General features: G+C 36.1%; 1 protein-coding gene across 1 annotated transcript; it reads left to right on the forward strand.

Annotated features, from left to right (window-relative positions):
• Nucleotides 1–953: 953 nt before the first annotated feature.
• trim46a (tripartite motif containing 46a) lies at nt 954–22088 on the forward strand. Its single transcript, XM_067395979.1, has 13 exons — nt 954–1013; nt 5423–5678; nt 9465–9615; nt 12022–12220; nt 13262–13408; nt 13645–13740; nt 16316–16569; nt 16791–16912; nt 17041–17166; nt 17215–17388; nt 18586–18815; nt 21377–21444; nt 21531–22088. Exons 1-13 carry the CDS (start codon nt 954–956, stop codon nt 21919–21921), a joined length of 2274 nt encoding a protein of 757 aa, XP_067252080.1. The 3' UTR covers nt 21922–22088.
• Nucleotides 22089–22297: the final 209 nt, after the last annotated feature.

Raw genomic sequence — 22297 nt, forward strand, 5'->3', positions numbered from 1 at the left:
ATCGGATTTAATCAAAATATCTTAATTTGCGTTCCGAAGATGAACAAAGGTCTTTGTAGAACAGCATGAGGGTGAGTAATAAATTAAATTATTTTCATTTTTGGGTAAACTAACCCTTTAATGCATAAATATTCCCAAGGGGCAATATTTGAACCTGGAATTGATTTTCTGTGGCTTTTTATCTCCTATGATAAGATATCTGAAACACATAAAAACTATAAAATCAAATAAACAGGCCTACACAAGTTATAACAATAAACACTATATATTATATTATATTATATTATATTATATTATATTATATTATATTATATTATATTATATTATATTATATTATATTATATTATATTATTCATTCCACCCATAGACTGTAAAAATATAGGTTCCACCCAAGCGGCTGTCTCATGAGAGGCTACTCACTGCAGAGCCATAACCTCCAGCTCCCCCTCTCTTGACCAACTGTGGGCATGATGGGTGGAGCTGCATCCCCCCAACCACACCCTAAACAGGTTAATCTCCACCCTTGAGCTCCAGAGAGGTGGAGCTGGAGGTCATTATGCTCTGCAGCGAGCACCACTTGGATCTCATGCATGCTCAGCATCCACGCGCATGCTCTTTCCACGCGCATGATCTCCCCCTGAACACCTCACAACATCCATCGCCTGCCCCTACATGGATGGCTCAACATCCGTCAGAATAGACCACAACAAGCACTGTTGGAAACCCCCTAAATCAACATGGATTGCGTTAAATTGGACCTCTCAGTTATAGGCTGTTAGACACAAATATCGTCAATTTCAATTGCTGGTTGAATTTCGTTTTATTTCGAAATTGTCCTGATCTTATAAACCGTTAGTTGTTTTTAATTATTCTATATAGCCTATAGAAACGGGCGCTCAATAAAAGCGTTTATTTCATTTGCTATTAATCTAACAATCGGCATAGTTTCAGCAATGGCAGATGCGGAGTTGCAAACCTTTACATCCATAATGGACGCCCTCGTGCGCATAAGCGTAAGTACATTTGCATGATTAAAACCACATATTTACACGTATGATTTGCATGCGGCTGTTATTTAACACACAAATGCACACAATGTTAAGGGTCAGCTTTCTAATAGGCTAAAAGGGACATTTCAGTGGTTTTCATATCCATATCTAACATTAACAAATATGGTAAACCCCCTATTCTGTGCTGAGAGCATTTATTTGTTCGATAATGAATAACACCTGTAAGCAGAAACCGAGTATATTTTTTATTTCACTTCTGCTATACCAGTTTCTAAAACGCGTGTAGGCCACGGCTGCTTTTCCTCTGGTATGATATATTTGCTCTTAAGCGTGTAGGCCTAATATATAACACAATACGCGTATTTAATTTCCCGTTAATACATGATTGAATAGATTCATGGAATCATGACTAATGCTTATCAGACACTTATTTAAATGTAAGAGAAGAATTTAAAGGAAAAATAAAGGAGCCTTTAAAATCTATATAAAAAGGCCTTATCACTGCATGTTGCCATAGAGACGGGATGCAAGAGGGCTGAGGCCGCGAGGCAGGAGAGCCTCTGTGGGAAACGTCTGGAAGAGGGGCACGTGGACTCACTGGAAAAACTAGAGTCAGTGTATAAAAGAGGAACACGAGACAGCTGGGTGAATTTAATTATTTGAATGGCTTACTGACAGAATAAAATGTATATGCTGTCAGCTCTGGGGGAAATAATTGCTAGGTACTGAACATAAAACAGCTTAAAATAGCTTAAATTGATTTGATGGTCTCCTAGGCTGCTCTGTTGGCTGCTGTAGAGGTGTTTAGGGCACTTTTCAGCTAGTCAGCATTGGAAATCATCTTGCTAACCAGCCAAACCAGCTGAGCACCTTCCTTGAGTAGGATGGGAGAACTTCAGTATTTTCTTTTTCATTTGGGAAACCTTTTTTTTTTTTTTTTATGATAGAGACTAATAGAGTGCAGCAATGCCCCCTTTTTAGCAGCATAGGTTCCAGAAGTTTAATTTTAAGCAAAACATTTTGAAAATCAGACAAAAACACATAAGACTGTGTATTCAGTGGCTTTAATAAGGGAGGAGGGGGGGGGGGGGCAAAGAAACATTGTTTAGTGGTTTAAACATGTTGATTATACAATTTATTTTCCATTTATTGCAAAATATGCATATTATTAGGGTTGTAACTATATATCACGTCACAATATAAAAATGCAACAATATGTATCGTGAATAGTGTATGTCTGTATTGTGTATAGTTCACCCAAAATGAAAATTACTGTGTGAGAAAAAAGTTCACAGAGTTATAGTGTCAGTACTACATTAAACTACTATATATAATATATAATATAATTAATAATAATGCAGTGGGGAAATATATGTGGGTCTTATTTTATCTGTAAAAAGTGGCCTATATTATTTTAAATATATCTAGTCAGTGACAGAATGCAAGCATATTCATCTAAAATAAATCAGTGTTTCAGCGTTAGAATCATGAATATTTTTATTCTGGTGTCACCATTGCCCTGTGTATTGGGTTACCGGCACCAAGTCCAAGCCTGTTCATTTCCACCCCAATATAATACCAAATTTAGCATTTTAATCAACAGTACATTTTTTGTTAACTGTTTACCATATGTCTTGGAGTATCGCAATAATATCATATTGTGAGTTCAGTATCATGACATGTATCGAGTCATGACATGAGGGTATCGTTACACCCCTACATATTATACAGATATGTACTGTACGTAGTTTGAAAGTGTAGGAAGACTCTAAGTCATTCGCAGTACTTCGTGGGTGTGGGCAGGCATTAAAGTGTTCATTTGGTGAGATTTAGTTGCAATTCTCTGATTTAGTTCTCTGCAGATTCAAGTGTAATGTAGTTTTTCATCAGAAATTCCAAACATGATTATTTGAAGAGATTGTGGACTAATGGGTTTGACAAAACCATCAAATAACTATAGCTAGCTCACAGTAGGTCTATCTGTAAATGTTATTGTTCAAAATGAATTCCCCTATGGAGAAAATGAATGGGATTTTTACTTCAGGAAGCCAGCTTCAGACTGTATGATTTTGGCCACGATTTGGCTGTCAGACAAATGTTGAGAATCCTAAAAGCCTCCTCAGATCCTAGACCAAAATCTGAAGTCTTTGACTTATTTGACATGTTCGCCAACAGCTGATTAATGACCTTTGCGATCAAATCATATGAAATTCTGGCAGTGTCAGAAGATTTGATGCACAGTCCTGCTGTGTGACTTCTACAACAACCGTTAAATCAAAAACAATAGGAGCGCAGAACCTGATCATGCAATTATTGAAACAACTTGCTCCACACACATCGACTTTGCTTTGTTCCATTTTTCTTTTCAAGACAAGCCATGACCAACATTAACGCTAGAGATTGTTTTTCTTTGCTAGCCATCATTTCAATCCTGCATGTAATGCAGCTCAGTCAACAAACGTGTCACAGATTAATGATGTAAAACTCCAGACGAGTCTTTTTGCATGGGTCTGTTTTTAAAGTGTTTTAACTGCCGTACATGAATGACAACTGAGATCCTATAGTGTGACATGCCTTACAAGCCATGCAACAGACATAAAGGACTATTATAAATCTATTTTAAATCTTACAGTGTGTACCTGGCTTAACCCAACTGTTGCTCTCTATTATCAATTTTTAAATTTAGATTCCACTGATGTAGAATTATCATGGTTGTTTTATGAGTATGATCACATTCAAAAAATAATTCAAATGTTCACTTCCTTAATTATGACTCTAAGTTAATGGCAAATATGAACCTTGGGTGGCTGGAATGAAAATAAACAAGATTTTCGAGTTTGATGAATGCCACTTTTGTACCTCCAGCCAGGGATGGGCAGGATTTATGATACATGTATTTTAAATACGTATTTCAAATACAAAATATTGTATCTGATAGGGTTGATGAAAATGTCTTTGTATTTTGTATCAAATACTGTAAAATACTTTGTAAGAAGTCTACATGATTACATCATAAAATTGCGGCCTCTGATTGGTGCCTACTCAGTAGTTTGCAGAGACTTGTTTCAGTCAGAACAGAAAATGAGTCATATGGAAGAAGGTGGTCAAGAAACGTGCACTAACCTTCATCTGGGAGATCACAGGGATATGTGAGTATTTCATCTGTTAATGCCACAATATGTGAATTTTCACTTCTAAAGATCGCAAAACAAATGCGAAGCTCGATGACACCTTGATTTCACGGAATCATGGGATGTGTTCATGTCTACAGCCGGTGGAAAAGAATCCAATGGGACTGGCAGAAATCATATTCATGGAGAGATTATTAACATTACTGTAGTATGAAACCGAGCAGGGCCGAGTGCTGTGAAAGCAGTAACGAGCCCACTTGAGCGATTACTAATGAGAGACAGATCAGATCTTTTATTATGCCACAGTCGCCGCTTCTGCTTCTTCCGGTCATGTGCACGACACGTAGGGTAAAGCAGCGCTGCTTATCATATTAGATACATTTGTGTGTTGAAAGTTGGTATAGTGCTACTCCGTGCGTTCGCTCAGCGGCTACTATGCGACACTTGTTGCACACTGCAGTAAGCTAGATCGATATTAGTCATGGTAAAACATGGTACACGTGATAAATCAAGAAAACGAGATTCAAACAAAAAGACTTAGGGCCAGATTTACTAACAGCTTGTGTCAGTGCAAACCCTCTTTTGCCGTTAAAAAACTGTTAAAGTTGCTTTTACACACTCTTGGAAAGACCGAAGATGACTAACACATTTGAACAGATTTGTCAAAGCAGAAACAACTCATAAATCTCTCAAATGTCAATAAAATGTAGCTACTACAAATGTCAGTCATATGTGTGAATACATAGCAGACTTCATGATTTGAATGTTGCATAAAAGTATTTCCATTACTGGGAAAAGGTAATCAGGGGTAATATGTAAAACTAGATAGAAGGAAGTACTTTTAATAAACAACATTACTGTTTGTATGTGTTCTTTTTTGTCATTTAAATAATTTTATGCAAATATTCTGACCTTTTTGACACATTCATACTGACCAGCATATGCCCATGTTTACCTCACAAAAACTCAGTCCATATCACAATCCATAATCAGTTTGTCATTAAAATGAAAAAAAAAAAAAAAAGTTATACTCCAAATACACTAAAGAAAAAATAGGTATAGTAACAACTTTTTCTCACTCAGAAATTGCTGGTAAATTTCACAAACAGTTATGAAGAAACATAACAAGAAACATATAAATTATATTATATTATATAGAAGCCTTTATCTCTGATACAGAATATATAATGTATATAGGGAGTGTGTTGCATGTGCTTGCATGTTTGATTGCATGTTTTCCTCTTCTAAATATTTGTTAAAACTGTCCCTTTCTTTGTCTAGTCCAATATGAAGAGTATAGAGAGAGAGCTGCACTGTCCCGTGTGTGAGGAGATGGTGAAGCAGCCCATAGTGTTGCCATGTATGCACAGCGTGTGTGTGCTGTGTGCGGCAGAAGTCCTGGTTCAGAGAGGATACCCACCGCCCGAGCTCCCCCCAGAGCCCAACACACCCACCTCAAGCCCCAACACACGCTCGCCCCGACAGACACGCCGACCTCCGCCCAAAACAGACCGCCTAGACCGAGTGATCAGAACAGGTTTGTGTGTTCATTAATAGACACCAAGATCAAAATTACAAGGCTCTCTGGGATGATTTCTCAATCAGTCGGTCAGTTCTGCAGTCAAGTCTTTTTTTTTTTTGTAGTGACCACTAAACTGTACAATACCATTCAAATTGGGGGTCAGTATTATTTTTTAATGTATTGCTCTTCAAGGCTGCATTTATCCTATTCAAAGAACAGTAAAAACTGCAGTATTGATGTTGATTTAGTGATGGCAAAGCTGCAATTTTCAGCATCATTATTCCAGTCTTCAGTGTCACATGATCTTTCAGAAATCATTCTAATTTGCTGCTTAGTAAACAAGTCTTATTATTATCAATGTTGAAAACAACTGTGCTGCTTAAGATATTTGTGGAAACATTGATACACTGTTTCAGGATTCTTTGATGGATAGAAAGTTCGAAAGAACAGCATTTATTAAATTAGAAATCTTTGTAACATTCAATTGAATTTAAAGGATTAGTCCACTTTTAAATACACTTTTCCTGATAATTTACTCACCCCCATGTCATCCAAGATGTTCATGTCTTTCTTTCGTCTGTTCGAAAAGAAATGAAGGTGTTTGATGAAAACATTCCAGGATTATTCTCCTTATAGTGGACTTCAATGGCTACCAACAGGTTGAAGGTCCAAATTACAGTTTCAGTGCAGCTTCAAAGGGCTTTAAACGACACCAGACGAGTAATACCGGTCTTATCTAGGGAAACCATCGGTAATTTTCGGAAAAAATACAAGCGTTTATGCTATATAAACAAAATATCACCTTGAATGTACTTTCCGTTTCCGAATTCTTCGTAACGCTTACGCTGAATGTTCTACACCTTCCCTATTCTACTTATGGAACGAACGCGGCGCCAGTTTCATTTTTTTCCGTAAGTTGAATAGGAAACTGTAATTTGGACCTTCAACCTTTTTGTAGCCATTGAAATCCACTATATGGACAAAAATCCTTGAATGTTTTCCTCAAAAACCTTAATTTCTTTTCGACTGACGAAAGAAAGACATGAACATCTTGGATGACATGGGGGTGAGTAAATTTATCAGGAAAAGTGTATTTAAAAGTGGACTGATCCTTTAATGCAGGGGTACTCAAGTTCAGAGGCCAAGATGGCCGCATTTTAACCAAATGAAACGCAAAGGGCCACAAATTATAACTTGGATCGTAAGACTTTTATTTAGGCCTACTTAAGAAAATATTTGTAGTTTTATTGTTTATTTACTAAAAGGGCATTATCTAGCTAAGTCTTAATAGTATGGTGTCCTTTTTAAAGTGTCACTGAACATGATAAATGGCATTTTAAAAAAAGGATTAATAGCTTGTTTTGCTGTATTCTTAATGTACAAATGCATAAAGAAAAACAAGAACTGATGAAAAGAAATCCTTATTCATTTGAAATGTCTGCATTCTTTTCACAAGAAATTTAAGGTCTGGCTGTTGTTCACTGGCTGATGAGAGTTTGTCCGTAAGACGAAAACATCACACTTTTTTATAGTATTTTTATACTCCATTACACCTTTTTAACACTTTTTATAGCACCTATTTATACTCAGAGAATAAATGTTTTATTATTTGTATTATTATTACCATTTAATTTGGTCAGAATTCAAAAATCTTTTTTTTTTCTTTTTAATGTTCAATCACAATCTCATGAATTATCTAACTATATCCAACGTTGTAAACATGATATATAAGATTCTCCGTGAGCTCAATGATGTGATGACAGATCTGTAATGGGAGCGCTCTCTGCTTGCTTTCTGTTTATAACACATTGACATTAAGAATAAAAAGGTTTGTTTTTCATGCTGCTTGGCAACTTACACACTGCAAAGTTTGAGGAATGTCAACTGCATTTCATCATGGAAAAATAAGGTTACTTTGTTTTTTACTTGCGCGCAAAGTCTCGAGTCTTTGATGGCGTTCACGAACACAAGTGCTCGACACATGCGCACTAGAGAAATTCATGCTTGTCTAGTCATTTTCGCTCAAATAGTTACAATAAAATGTCTTTGTACTTGTTTAAAATAGAGTTGCTGGTATCTTTTAATCCCCTCAAACGAGCGCTTTTCAACACTGCCGGCTATTGTGTTTGTTGTTACTCTTGTTATGTCTTCTCCGTTTCTTTTCAGACTGAAACAGCCCGTTTCAGTGCTGTGACACCTTGTGGACAAACTAAATTAGTGCAAAAACTATTCAATGCGCGCGTGCAAAGTGCCTTCAGTTTATATTGTTCTTTGCGGTTAGAAAAACTGTGCTGTACGCGTTCTCTGCTGATTATTACAGCGTCACGCGCACTGTACGCCTACCCAGGGCCGGCTCTAAGCCCTTTGGTTGCCCTAGGCAACCGCCTAGTTCGCCTATAGCAATCGCCGGCCCTGCGCCTACCCTATGTACGTGTAAAAAAAAAAAAACCCGAAGTAATATTCACGCTAATTTTGAACGCAAATTATAATAAAAATACATTTATATGTAGCATGCGGGCCACAAATTTAATGCTGACGGGCCGCCTGTTGAGTACCCCTGCTTTAATGCATCTGTTATGAATAAAACTGTTAATTTCATATCTTACCCAAATGAATGATAGTTTATATTACCATTTTACCCGATAACTATTAAACTCATGTATCTTTCTGTGGTCTTTTTAATCTCCCATAATCAAATAATTTCTGCTCAAAGCAATTAATCATACCCATTTGATTATTTATTTGATTATCATTTAATAATTATAATTTATTTATTATTTTATTTATTTAAATTAATTATATAAATGATTTATTTAAAAATAATGTAATTATATTAGATAATGCTTAAATTCAATTATTTATTTGGATGTAATTTATAATATTAATTATAATATTTATTTAAAAATAATTTTGTTATTTATTTAAATGATTTATTTAAAAATAGTTATTTATTTCACTATATTAAATAGCATTTAAAGGGTTAGTTCACCCAAAAATGAAAATTCTATCAATAATTACTCACCCTCATGTCATTCCATCCAAACAAGTAAGACTTTCGTTCATCTTCGGAAAACAAATTAAGATATTTTTTCTTAAATCCGAGAGGTTTATGACTCGTCCATAGACAGCAATAACCAACTCTTTCCAGGTCCAGAAAGGTATATGAGAATGACACAGAAGAGAAGATATTGTTGAATAAAGTCGTTATTTTTGTTTGTTTTTGAGCACAAAAAGCATTCTTGTCACTTCATAAAATTAAGGTTGAACCACTGCAGTCATGTTGACTGTTTTAACAATGTCTTCAGTACCTTTCTGGACCTTGAAAGTGTTGATTATATTGCCATCTATGGCCGAATCATAAACCTCTCGGATTTCATCAAAAATCTCTTAATTTGTGTTCTGAAGATGAACGAAGGTCTTAGGGGTGTGGAATGACATGAGGGTGAGTAATTAATGACAGAATTTTTATTTTTGTGTGATCTAACCCTTTAAAATGATGACATCATGATGCGACTTTAGCATAGTTTCAGCTCTGTGCAAAAAGTTTATAGATGCTACTGTATCATTCAGATGTATTGCATCTGTGCAGCACTTTGCAGGTGTGTGTGTGTATTTAAAAGTAGCAGCCGTGGTGATGGGCTGATTCTGAATGTGTCAGCACACACAGGGCCTCTGGATTCTGTTCCCTTTCTGCATTGATTAGCTTTTCCTTTCTTCTTCCTGCCTTAGATTTATAGGGGCTTAAAGAAACTTTAATGTGGAAACAGCATTTTCTATCTCAATCTCTCTCTTTTTGTGCAGTGTGTGGGACACATCCAGGACGGCGGCGTAAAGACACCCCTCCTGTGATCATGCTGTTCCCCTGTCCCACCTGCGGAAAAGATGTGGAGCTGGGAGAGAGAGGGCTTGCAGATTGTCTGAGAAACCTCACGCTGGAGCGCATAGTGGAGAGGTCTCTCACACAAACACACACACACACGTTTGTTTTTGAATTGTGGGGACTTTCCATAGGCCGCAATGCATTTTATACTGTACAAAACGTACTTTCTATCCCCCTACCCTACCCCTAACCCTAAACCTAACCATCACAGGAAACTGTGCACACCTTTATTTTCTCACAAAAACATCATTTAGTATTTTTATTAATTAATTTACATTGTGGCTGGTCCCCACGATGTAGGTGAACTCAGGTTTATATTACATCGTGGGGACATTTGGTCCCCACAATGTAATATAAACAAAAGCACACACACACACCCACACACACACACACACACACACACACACACACACACACACACACACACACACACACACACACACACACACACACACACACACACACACACACACACACACACACACACACTCTTCCTCAGAGAATTCCTGCTTTTATTAAGTGGAGCTACATTGAAATTGAATTCCGGTAACTGTACTGTGAGATGCAGAAATGTTGTTCTACTGGTTTTGAACAATAGATCAGATGTTCTGAACTTGCGTCTATTCATAGGCACATCTCCATAGAGCTCTTTGAATATTCGCACGCAGTCTCGCTACGTGGACCAATCAAATTACCTTACTGGCATAGCAAAATGAGGTCAAGAAAAGGCAAAGATAGAAAAATATTTAGTTTCTTTCTTCCAGTAAAGAGCTTGCATGGCTCCCATTCCATACTATAGTAAAATGTAAACAAGCAAATGTGGCCCTAAAAACACCACAAGACTCAATTGTAACTTAAAATAAGCAAAAGAAGTCATATTCAAAATTAAAAATATTATTCAAAACATATTCAAAACTTGACTTTCTGTCTTCCATGGAACATAAAACAGAACCATTATTTTCCATATAAAGAAAGTAAATTTAGGCTGTTGAACAAAAAAGCACCCAAAAAGTAACATAAAAGCAGTCGATATGACTCCAAAGCTATAGGATAGCTTTATGTGAAAAACAGACTGAAATTTTGTCATTATTTAATGAAAATTGCATCGGCATCTATTAAAATTCAATGCCTTTAGATGCAACATGTCAGGTTTGATGTTGCGATGGCAAAGTAATGTGACCAATTTTTACACATAAACCTACACATAACATGCTGAGAAAAAAAAAAAAGAAGATACCTTGGCCACAAAGAATTCATTCCCCTGTTTTAGTTACATCGTAGACATGATTTAACTAAAATGTATATATATATATATATATATATATATATATATATATATATATATATATATATATTTACATACACTCTAAAAAATGCTGTGTTAAAAACAACCCAATTTGGGTTTTTTTGGCAACCCAGCGCTGGGTCAAAAAGGGACGAACCCAGCGCTGGGTTGTTTTTTGTAACCTAAATTTTGGTGTAAAATGACTACATTGCAGTATTTAAATTAATCCAAATGGGTTTTTAATTAAACCCAGTAATCTTAGACATTATAAAAATCACTTGTACACACAGAATGACTATCAAAAGTAAAAATTTATTAAAAACAAGGACAAGGGCAAACATGGTCAAAATTAACAACATGCATGTGAAATGAAAATCAGAAAAAAATTGCAAAATCAATAGCCACACAGTTTATACAGATAAATTAAATTGTTTTTCACATTTTAGTGAACATTGATGAATTTAACTGGCATTTAAGACCAAATAAGACTTTTTTTGTTGCATATCCACTGGCAACAAAAACACTACACTATAAAATTATTCACTTTTTTCAACTTTAAGTAATTGTATTAAATATTGCAATAATTTATTCAAGCAAACAAAGGTAACAAGTTAAATTCCAAAGTTCACTCAATTTCAAACATGACTATAAATCCATAACCTTAAGTGTTTACAAAACTATTTGGTAATAATTATCTAAAATCTCTATTGTTGCCTAAAATATGGAGCAATATTAAACTATGAGTTACACACATAACATTAAGATAAAAATAAATATTTATATATTAAATAACTAAAATATTTAAATAAATAAAGACATGATGGTTCTTTTAACATCTATAATAAATAAAATAAATAAATTCTAAAGATAGGTAATACAACAATCCCTCCTCTTAGAAATGTAGATGTGTAGTAAAAAAGACACTGAGGGTGAATATTTGTTAGTTGAACTATCCCTTTTAAAAGAGAAGTTGTGAGAGGGTGCTGATGTTTTGTTTTATGCAGTCTTTGGACAGCTGAGCTGAAGCTACAGCACAATACACCACACAAACAAACACACGCTATTATTTACACACATATATAATGCAATTAAACAAGCTTGCATACATGTAACCCAAGCCATACGTGTTTACTTTTCAGATTAGCCTCAATGCACAATAGATGACTGATGTCTGTCTTTCACCCTGTGTGTAGGTACAGGCACACAGTGAGTCTTGGCAGCATGGCAGTCATGTGTCAGTTCTGTAAACCTCCTCAGGCTCTGGAGGCCACCAAAGGCTGCGCTGACTGCAGGTCCAACTTCTGTAACGAGTGCTTCAAACTGTACCACCCCTGGGGCACACCACGAGCCCAACACGAACACATCCTGCCCACACACAGCTTCAGACCCAAGGTACATGGGACTCTTCTGAGAGATGACAACCACTAATGGGCCACAAACATACAGAAAAGTCTTTGAGGCAAACATATAACTCCAGGCCAGACCGTGTTAACATCCAGGATCCAAAATAGTTTTTAGTACCAGTGTTTTAAGAAAATTTACCAGCCATATATACCATTCAAAAGATTGTTGTTGTTGTTGTGTAAGAAATTAATCATTTTATTTAGCAATGATGCTTTAAATTGATCAAAATTTAAAGTTTTGAATATTCTATTCATCAAGGAATCCTGAAAAAAAGTATCACGAAACATTTGTTTTCATTGATGATAATGAGAAATATTTCTTGAGCAGGAAATCATCATATCACATCATGTGACACTGAAGACTGGGGTAATGATGCTGAAAATTCAGTTTTGCCGTCAAGGGAATAAATTCATTTTAAAATATATTAAAATAGAAAACAGTTATTTTAAATTGCAATAATATTTCACTATATTATTGCAGCCTTAGTAAGCATAAAACACTTCTTTCAAAAACAAACAAAAAATTGTGCTGGCCCAAACTTTTAAATGCATAATATATATATATATATATATATATATATATATATATATATATATATATATATATATATATATATATATTTGGCTTTTTTTTTATTATTATTATTTAGAACATATATTGTTGTCCCTATGACAATGCATTTTTCAGCAATTTTTGTCAATTATATAGACCTACCCTGTCACAAAAACCTGAAGACATAAGATTTTTTTTTTTTACATAAATGTCTACTAAATAACACAAAAAAATGAAAAACATATTGACCTTAAATTTTGTAGAAAAAAGCCTATGCCAAGCCTATGCAAATAATTAATCCAAATATAAAAACAAATTCAAATAATTATTCAAATGTTGTTCTTTTCCACAGCGGTCGACACACAAAGGATTTATGATAAACCTATTAGTCTCAAAAGTTCCCCTTAATCTCATTTCCCCCCTCTCTGTCTTTTCCCCTGTCCATTTATCTTCTCTTTCTCTCTCACTCACTTGCAGGTATTAGTTTGTGTGGAACATGAGCAGGAGAGGTTGCAGTTTTACTGCAGGTCTTGTCAGCGTCTGTTGTGTCCACTTTGTAAACTCCGTCGATCCCACAGTGGACACAAGATCATTCCTATTGCGTTGGCTTACCAAACTCTAAAGGTATCTGTTATACACTCTATAGTCTTTAGACTATAAACATCATAATTATGCCCAACATGCCCTTCTTTCCTGTATAAAATGGTTATTTGGGCTAATCTTTCTAAGCTCTAGCCCTGCATAGCTCTAAATGATCAAGGATAGAGGGGAAAGGATTTCCTCTCAGTGACTAGGCAGCTAGCAGAAGCTCTTGTCAGTGTTTACTGTAACTTATCTTACTCCATGTTGTGAAATCACAGGAGAAGATCACCAAGGAGATGAACTACATCTTGGGCAATCAGGATTCTATACAGGCACAGATCACCCAAGTAGAAAGCGGCATTGCTCAGACTGAGGTAAACAGCACTGTTGTTTTAATTACACTTTCAGTGCTTATGAAACACATACTTCAGCTTAGAGTAGAAACGAAGCGGGAGTGGTTTTGTCAAAGTCCTATGTTTTTTCCTTGGCGCTTCAGACTTTTAACTGTCAGAATGACAAAAGATGGAAGTTGCGAAATATTACTGAATATCATAATAACTGAAAAATGAATTTCAAAAATATAATTTTGGCCAAATGTGATGGTGGGGATGACCAAGAGTCATTCCGGAACTTCAGTTCAGGGTCCAATTCTCACTATTAACTAACTATTAAGTATAACCTGTGCCTCAATAAACTCCTAATTACTGCTTATTAATAGTTCGTAAGGTAGTTTGTAAGATTAGGCATGGGGTAGGATTCAAGGATTAGTTTACTTCAGAATTAAAATTTCCTGATCATTTACTCACCCCCATGTCTTCCAAGATGTTTATGTCTTTCTTTCTTCAGTTGAAAAGAAATGAAGGTTTTTGAGAAAATATTCCATGATTTTTGAGTGGGATGAAGGTCCAAATTACAGTTTCATTGCAGCTTCAAAGGGCTCTACACGATCCCAGATGAGGAATAAGGGTCTTATCTAGTGAAACTATCAGTCATTTTCTAAAAAAAATAAAAATGTATATACTTTTTTATGTAATGCATGGCACATCGCAGAGCAGTTCAAGATGAACATTTGTGGTTAAAAAATAAATACAAATATTTTTTTTTTGGAAAATGAATTTGCTAGTTTTGCTCAACCCATTGGTAGCAGTTGAAGTCCATTGTATGGAGAAAAATCCTGGAATGTTTTCCTCAAAAACCTTAATTTCTTTTCTGAAAAGAAACACTTAAACATGAAAAAAGACTGAAAACAGAAAGACAAAAACTGCTTGGATGACATGGGGGTGAATAAATTATCAGGAAATTTTAATTCTGAAGTGAACTAATCCTTTAATGGATGTAGAATACGGTCATGCAGAATAAGGCATTAATATGTGTTTTATAAGTACTAATAAACAGTCAATATCCCAGTAATATGCAAGATAATAAGCAACTAGTTAATAGTGAGAATTGGACCGTAAACTAAAATCAGGCTAAACTAAACTAAAATCAAATTATTATTTATAATAATACTTTATTTTTCTTATTATTCATTATTTAATTTAAGATTTATTATTATGTAATATTAAATTCATGTAAATATTTTAAAGGTGCCCTAGATTCAAAAATTGTATTTACCTTGGCATAGTTAAATAACAAGAGTTCAGTACATGGAAATGACATACAGTGAGTCTCAAACTCCATTGTTTCCTCCTTCTTATATAAATCTCATTTGTTTAAAAGACCTCCGAAGAATAGGCGAATCTCAACATAACACTGACTGTTATGTAACAGTCGGGATCAATAATATGTACGCCCCTAATATTTGCATATGCCAGCCCATGATCGAGGCATAACACAGGGGCAGCCAGTATTAACGTCTGGATGTGCACAGCTGAATCATCAGACTAGGTAAGCAAGCAAGGACAATAGCGAAAAATGGCAGATGGAGCAATAATAACTGACATGATTCATGATATCATGATATTTTTAGTGATATTTGTAAATTGTCTTTCTAAATGTTTCGTTAGCATGTTGCTAATGTACTGTTAAATGTGGTTAAAGTTACCATCATTTCTTACTGTATTCACGGAGACAAGAGCCGTCGTTATTTTCATTATTAAACACTTGCAGTCTGTATAATTCATAAACAAAACTTCATTCTTTATAAATCTCTCCAACAGTGTAGCATAAGCCGTTAGCCACGGAGCACCATCAAACTCATTCAGAATCAAATGTAAACATCCAAATAAACACTGTATTTACGCGATTAGACGCGATTAGATTGAGGGTTATATTAGCTGTTTGAACTTTTTTCATGTTGTTTAAGGCAAGCGCGAACTCTTGGGGCGTGGAGCACGAGAATTAAAGGGCCACACACCCTGAATCGCCCCAAAATAGGCAGTTAAAAAAATGAATTATAAAAAATCTATGGGGTATTTTGAGCTGAAACTTCACGGATACCTTAGACTTATATTACATCTTTTTTAAAAAAAAGTTCTAGGGCACCTTTAAATAAAATATATGAATTATAAAATATAAAATAAATTAAATCTTTAGATTATTAAATTATCAGAATAGTTATGACACTTAAAAAGACATAATGTTCCTTTTATGTATGGAAATGAAATCTAAATGTGGATAATAGGTCACTGTCTCTCCAGGAATATCCTGTGTTTTCAGAGGTATTATAGACTTTTAAAAGTCTAAATTTATTTGTAAAAAAATATGATGACAAATGTGGATGATCAAGAATCACTGTGAAAATTAAAAAATATGTAAATTAAACTGAGAATTATTTATTATAATTTATTTTAAAATATTATTTAATATTTATATTATTTAATGTAAACATTTTAAATATGTCAATATATCAATTATAAAAATAAATTTAAAAAATTTAAAATAAAAAAAATGTCAAGCTTCGCTCTTCCCTTTCTCTGTCCTGTTCAATCTCTTTATCTCTGTGTTCAGGTGAACAGCGCAGTGGCTAAGGAGCAGTTGAATCAGTGTGTGAGTGAATTGCGTGGTGTGCTGGCGGAGCGTCAGGGGGCCTTGGCCATGTTGATGGAGGGGGCTCGTGCCCAGCGGACAGCAGCTCTGAACGCACAGCTCTCAGAAAAACAGAGTCTTTTGGAAAACGCAGGGCTGCTCACATACACTCAGGAGCTTCTTAAAGAACCCGACCAGCCGTGCTTTGTGCAGGCTGCCAGAGTCACGCACAGCAGGTTAGACTGTATGTTTGTGGGTGTTTGTTGCTGGGATTATGTGAATCTGTTCATTAATGAAATACGAAACCCACAATGGCCTATTTTGTGTTTCCATTGAACCACTTTCAATAAGGTACACAAACCTTGGTATATTATGTTACACATAGTCAACTGGTTTACAGAGAGATTCTATTATATTCATTGAAGTTTTACTTGATTTTTATCTTTCTTCTTCTCAGGCTGGTAAAAGCAATAGAACATCTTCAGCATTTCTCTCTATCTGCTGATCCCTCATTTCGACACTATCAGATGGACGTTTCCAGAGAACTCAAAGCACTCAGCAGCATGGACTTTATACAAGGTTTTCATAATTGAAAACTCCATTTTCAAAATTCGTAAATACCTTGAGTTTGATTTTCTAGGTTATTTATAGCATAACATTTCAATGCACATGGATTTCTAACTTGACCCCTCATTTTCCTTCTTCAGCCCCATTGGCTCCTGTGATTGACACTCAAAAGACCTTGGCCTATAACGAGCTTTATTTGTGCTGGCGCCTCCCACAGGACTCCGCCCCTGCCTGGCACTACTCAGTGGAGTATCAGAGGAAAGTGGGTGGAGCTGGAGCATTATGGGGCAGAGTATGGTCTGAAGGAAGCTCAGGAAGTAATGGCAGCCACTCTTCTTGGCAGCGTCTGGATGATGTGGGCGGCACCAGTGCAGTGATTGACAAGCTAGAGATGGACAGTGTGTATGTCCTGAGAGTTCGAGGCTGTAATAAGGCAGGGTTTGGAGAGTACAGTGAGGAGGTGTATCTACACACACCTCCTGCACCAGGTAAGACACATCCACTCACAAGTATACAAACACACTTGCATTTGAACCACTTCAAAATATTGGTTTTTCAGAGACACGTTTATTTCCCTCAAGCTCCCCAGTTTCTCACATATTGAATGCTTCGTTTTTATTTTAGCATTTTTTCCAGTCATTCTACTTTGACTTGCAATTTATATCTTCTATTTCTTATTCTTCCTGCATTTATCCATTCTTCCATTCATTCACCTATTTTTTTTTTGTTTATTCATGTCTATCCATTGATTGATTCAATAATTTACTGATTGATTCAATTATATCAATTCATCCATCCTCTATTTATCTATCCATCATTTCATTCACTGATTCATCTCTGTTTGTTCATGTTTATTCCCTTGTCCATCCATCCATCCATCCATCCATCCGTATCATTATTCAGCTATCCATTAAATGATTAATTCATGTCAATTCTTCCATCCATTCATTGATTCATACATCTGTCTTTGTTCATTTGTTTGCTAACTTGTTCATCTATCTATCTATCTATCTATCTATCTATCTATCTATCTATCTATCTATCTATCTATCTATCTATCTATCTATCTATCTATCTATCTATCTATCTATCTATCTATCATTGATTTATTCAGTGATTTATTCATTGATCCATTCATATCACAATTCAATTACATCAAACTGAACCTGTTCTTGTTTTGTGCTATTATGTGCATATCATATTCTTTGTTTTCTGTCATACAGTTAATTCGGTTGCTTATCGTTAGTATATTTCTCAGTGCTTATCCACAACTCTTTGACACATCTTTTTTTTTTTTTTTGCTCTTCTCTCTGTATTATTTCTCCTCGTGCTTCCTGTTATTCTCCACCTTCCTTTGTTCCTGTTATCTCTGCTGTTTCTTTGACTTGTATTCCTATTTAACTGGAATATCAGCTGCTTGATCTCCTCTGAATCCTAGAGTCCTGGAATATGTACAATGTTCCTGCTATCCTCTTTGTTTCCCCTCTTTTTTCCAAATTTCCAATCCTGTTTCTTCCCTTTTATGCTTATCCTTACATATCTCCCCTCTGTTTCTTTCTGTTTCCTGTTTATATGTTGTTTCACTCCCTCGTCCTCTTTTCATTTTGTGTTCTGCTTCCTATGACCTGGCCTTTCCAACCCTCTCCTCCACTCCTCTCCTCTCCTCCTGCATACCTCAATCTCAGTGTTGTCGTTCTGCCTGGATTCGCGCTGGGGCCTGCATGCGGAGCGGGTGGCGCTGGGGAAAGGGCAGACGTACGCCCGGAGTGTTCCTGGGATGACTCTGTTGCAGGCAGCTGATCGGGCCCTCACCTCATGTCACCTCACCTCTGACCTCCTTGTGGCTGATGTTTCCATCACACAGGGAAGACACTACTGGGCATGCTCAGTGGAGCCTGGTTCCTACCTGGTTAAGGTGAACATGCACTACCATTCAGCAGCTGCAAATTAATGCAGCTTTTGTGAGCATAAGAGACTTCTATCAAAACCATTAAAGGTATCCTAGAATTAAAAATTTATCTTGGCCTAGTTAAATAACAAGAGTTCAGTACATGGAAATGACATACAGTGAGTCTCAAACTCCATTGTTTCCTCTTTATATAAATCTCATTTGTTTAAAAGACCTCCGAAGAACAGTTAAAAAAATGATGGGTATGGGTATTTTGATCTGAAGCTTCACAGACACATTCAGGGGACACCTTAGACTTATATCCAGGGCCTGAAATTAACACCCGCCAACCCGCCAAATGCGGGTAGATTTCAGCTGTGGCGGGTAAGACAGCCACTCCCACTAGCCAATTTGGCGGGTTGAATATAATTTCAGTTTACAGCCAAAGGATCGTCAAAGATCGTCGTAGCACAACATTACAATCCAATCACACAATTCGTTATTTACATGCAGTTAGTGAAGGAGGGATAGGCGGAATTGCGCTAAATGACACACAACAGAAGCGCTCTCTCTCTCTGTCGCGAGCGCGATGAGTTCTGCTCGTGCCTGAGTAGCCAAATACACGTGCACACAGATGTCTAAATGTCCATCGTGTGGAGTATCTCACGTGAATACAGTCGGTTATGGCTTAAGTGGACGTAAACAGGTGAGTAATAACTGAATATGCATCAGTTACGTCCATGCATTCAGCTGCCCAATTAAATAGGTCATTAATGTTAATCAAACAACAAAAGATGTTAAATAAATGTAGGCTATATGTGTATCTATAAACCTAGTGTATCTGAAAAAAGATTATTTTTAATTTACTATTGTTTTTGTAATTAGCTTCTTTGTTCTTTTATATAGCCTAACACAAATAACTTCAAAATTTAAAAATTTCTCATATTAGCCCATGTTCATATTGTCCACCTCTTGCCCACCTGTACATACCAGCTTATATACCATGTAATCTTGATTTAGGTGGTCAATCTGCATTTAAAAGTTTGAAAGGGTTTTAAATCTTCTAAATCAAGTAAAATGACTCGAAATAAAGTAACTTTAATCATATAAAATGTAATTTACCAACATCAAAATTGTGGCCAGTGAAAATGCTGAGTGGCTAGTAACTGTGGAAAACCACTGGCCACAGTGGCTGGTGAGCAAAAAAGTTAATTTCAAGCCCTGCTTATATCACATCTTGTAAAAAAACGTTCAATGGCACCTTTAAAAATCTTACCAATTCCAAACATTTGAGCAGTAGTGTACTGTATATTTAATTTTGCATATATATATATATATATATATATATTTTATATATTTAAAGGATTTTTTTCTGTGAAATTATAAGATTATGCCAAATTACTATTTTTTCCCCAAGAATTGAATTAATGAATGTTAAATTTTTTCTTCATTATATCACCATGACATTTCTGACATTATTCCCTCAAAAATATCAAAATTAATTTTAATTTAAAAAAAAAATCATGTTCATCATAGAACTGTATTCAAGTTATTACATGTATGAATTTTATTATATTTTATATACACCGATCAGGCATAACATTATGACCACCTTCCAAATATTGTTTTGGTCCCCTTTTGCTGCCAAAACAGCCCTGACACATCAAGGCATTGACTCCACTAGACCCCTGAAGGTGTGCTGTGGTATCTGCACCAAGATGTAATCAGCAGATCCTTTAAGTCCTGTAAGTTGCAAGGTGGGGCCTCCATGAATCAGACTTGTTTGTTCAGCACATCCTACAGATGCTTGATTGGATTGAGATCTGGAGAATTCAGAGGCCAAGTCAACACCTCAAAATCATTGTTGTGCTCGACAAACCTTGTGACCCTGGGATTCACCACTGTTCCTTCCTTGGACCACTTTTGATTGATAATAACTACTTCAGACTGGAAACAACCCATAAGAGATGCTCTGACCCAGTAGTCTAGCCATCACAATTTGGCCCTTGTCAAACATGCTCAAATCCTTACGCTTGCCCATTTTACTGCTTCTAACACATCAACTTTGAGGACAAAATGTTCACTTGCTGCCTAATATATGCCACCCACTAACAGGTGCCGTGATGAAGAGATAATCAGTGTTATTCACTTCACCTGTCAGTGCTCATACTGTTATGAGGATCGGGCGAAAACCTTGAATCTCCATATTTTGTCATTTCATTACTATTTGTAACCCTTTGTACCTGCCTGTGCAAATAGTTATTTAACCAATGAAAAGTATTAAAAAGAACTTGTGACCAAACCTCCCAACTCCATTGGACCCTCAAACTGTCGGTTAAAACCTCAACTCCATCTGCCTCTACCGTGCATAATAAACTGGTTCTTTGAATACAGCATTTTCTGTACTCAAAAACACTATATATTAAGGCTAATGCTTTGTGTGTTTGAGAAGAGTGTCTTAATTTAGCATTTGCCGTCGAGTCATAGCCAATACTAAATAGCCTATGCATAGCACTTCCATCTTTTATAACATGAGATTTTGGCCAAATGATAGAAAAAGCTTAAAGAATTGTTTTCTATGTGTGTAGGTTGGAGTGGGTGTTGAAGCAAAACTGCAGGAGTGGTTCCATCTTCCACAAGACATGGCAAGTCCACGGTGAGGAGAAACAAACTTTTTAAGAGTTGACTGAGGATAACTTTGTTTTGTAGGCAGTATTATTAATGATTTTTTTTTCTCTGTAGGTACGATCCAGACAGCGGTCATGACAGCGGCGCAGAGGACGCCCAAGACTGCCCCCCTCCATTCTGTTTCCTCACAATGGGCATGGGCAAGATTTTACTACCCAAGTGTGGAGCATCCAACACTTCTACTGGCCCCCTCACTGCCCCCCTTCCACCTCGCCTCGGACTGTGTCTGGACTTTGAGAAGGGTCGGCTCACTTTCTACGACGCACACTCTCTGCGAGTGCTGTGGGAGGGGATTGTCGATTGCTCCGCCCCTGTTTGCCCCGCCTTCTGTTTCATTGGCGGAGGGGCTCTGCAGCTACAGGAGCTAATAGCCAATCGCAGTACAGAGCAGAACCCGCCAAGAAGAATGACCATCCAAACACGTGCCACCGACGCCGGTCACTGAAACGTCTGATCGCTTTAAAACTAGTCAAATCAGCACCTTTAGGCAAATATTCTTTTATCGTTTTCTATTGACTTTGTTTACAAGCTTATTTCATAGCTAAAGATGCATTGATTGATGATATTTTATAATAAGATTAATTTAATTTCAGAGTATACACATTAAGAAAATGTTTATGGACGCTAACAACATGTAGCATGCTAACAACATGTAGGTCAGCATTAAATAATGAGGAATCATTCATTTTTATGGCTACTAAATCAAAAACAATGGAAGTATAGTCAATGTATGATTCAGGTTGACTTGCGGTAAATTAATTTTGAACATTCTGATAAAAGCAAATGATTCCTCACTATTTACAAACTCGTTTTCCAGCATT

The sequence above is a fragment of the Chanodichthys erythropterus genome, chromosome 2 (genome assembly GCF_024489055.1).
Source record: "Chanodichthys erythropterus isolate Z2021 chromosome 2, ASM2448905v1, whole genome shotgun sequence".
Taxonomy (NCBI): Eukaryota; Metazoa; Chordata; class Actinopteri; order Cypriniformes; family Xenocyprididae; genus Chanodichthys; species Chanodichthys erythropterus.

What these genes read in the sequence shown, in the direction of transcription:
- trim46a (XM_067395979.1), top strand. Translation starts at nt 954, where the DNA reads ATGGCAGATGCGGAGTTGCAAACCTTTACATCCATAATGGACGCCCTC. An exon ending in CAGCATGGACTTTATACAAG is followed by an intron (nt 16,913 to 17,040) that starts GTTTTCATAATT and finishes TTCCTTCTTCAG; the next exon opens with CCCCATTGGCTCCTGTGATT. An exon ending in ACACACACCTCCTGCACCAG is followed by an intron (nt 17,389 to 18,585) that starts GTAAGACACATC and finishes CCTCAATCTCAG; the next exon opens with TGTTGTCGTTCTGCCTGGAT.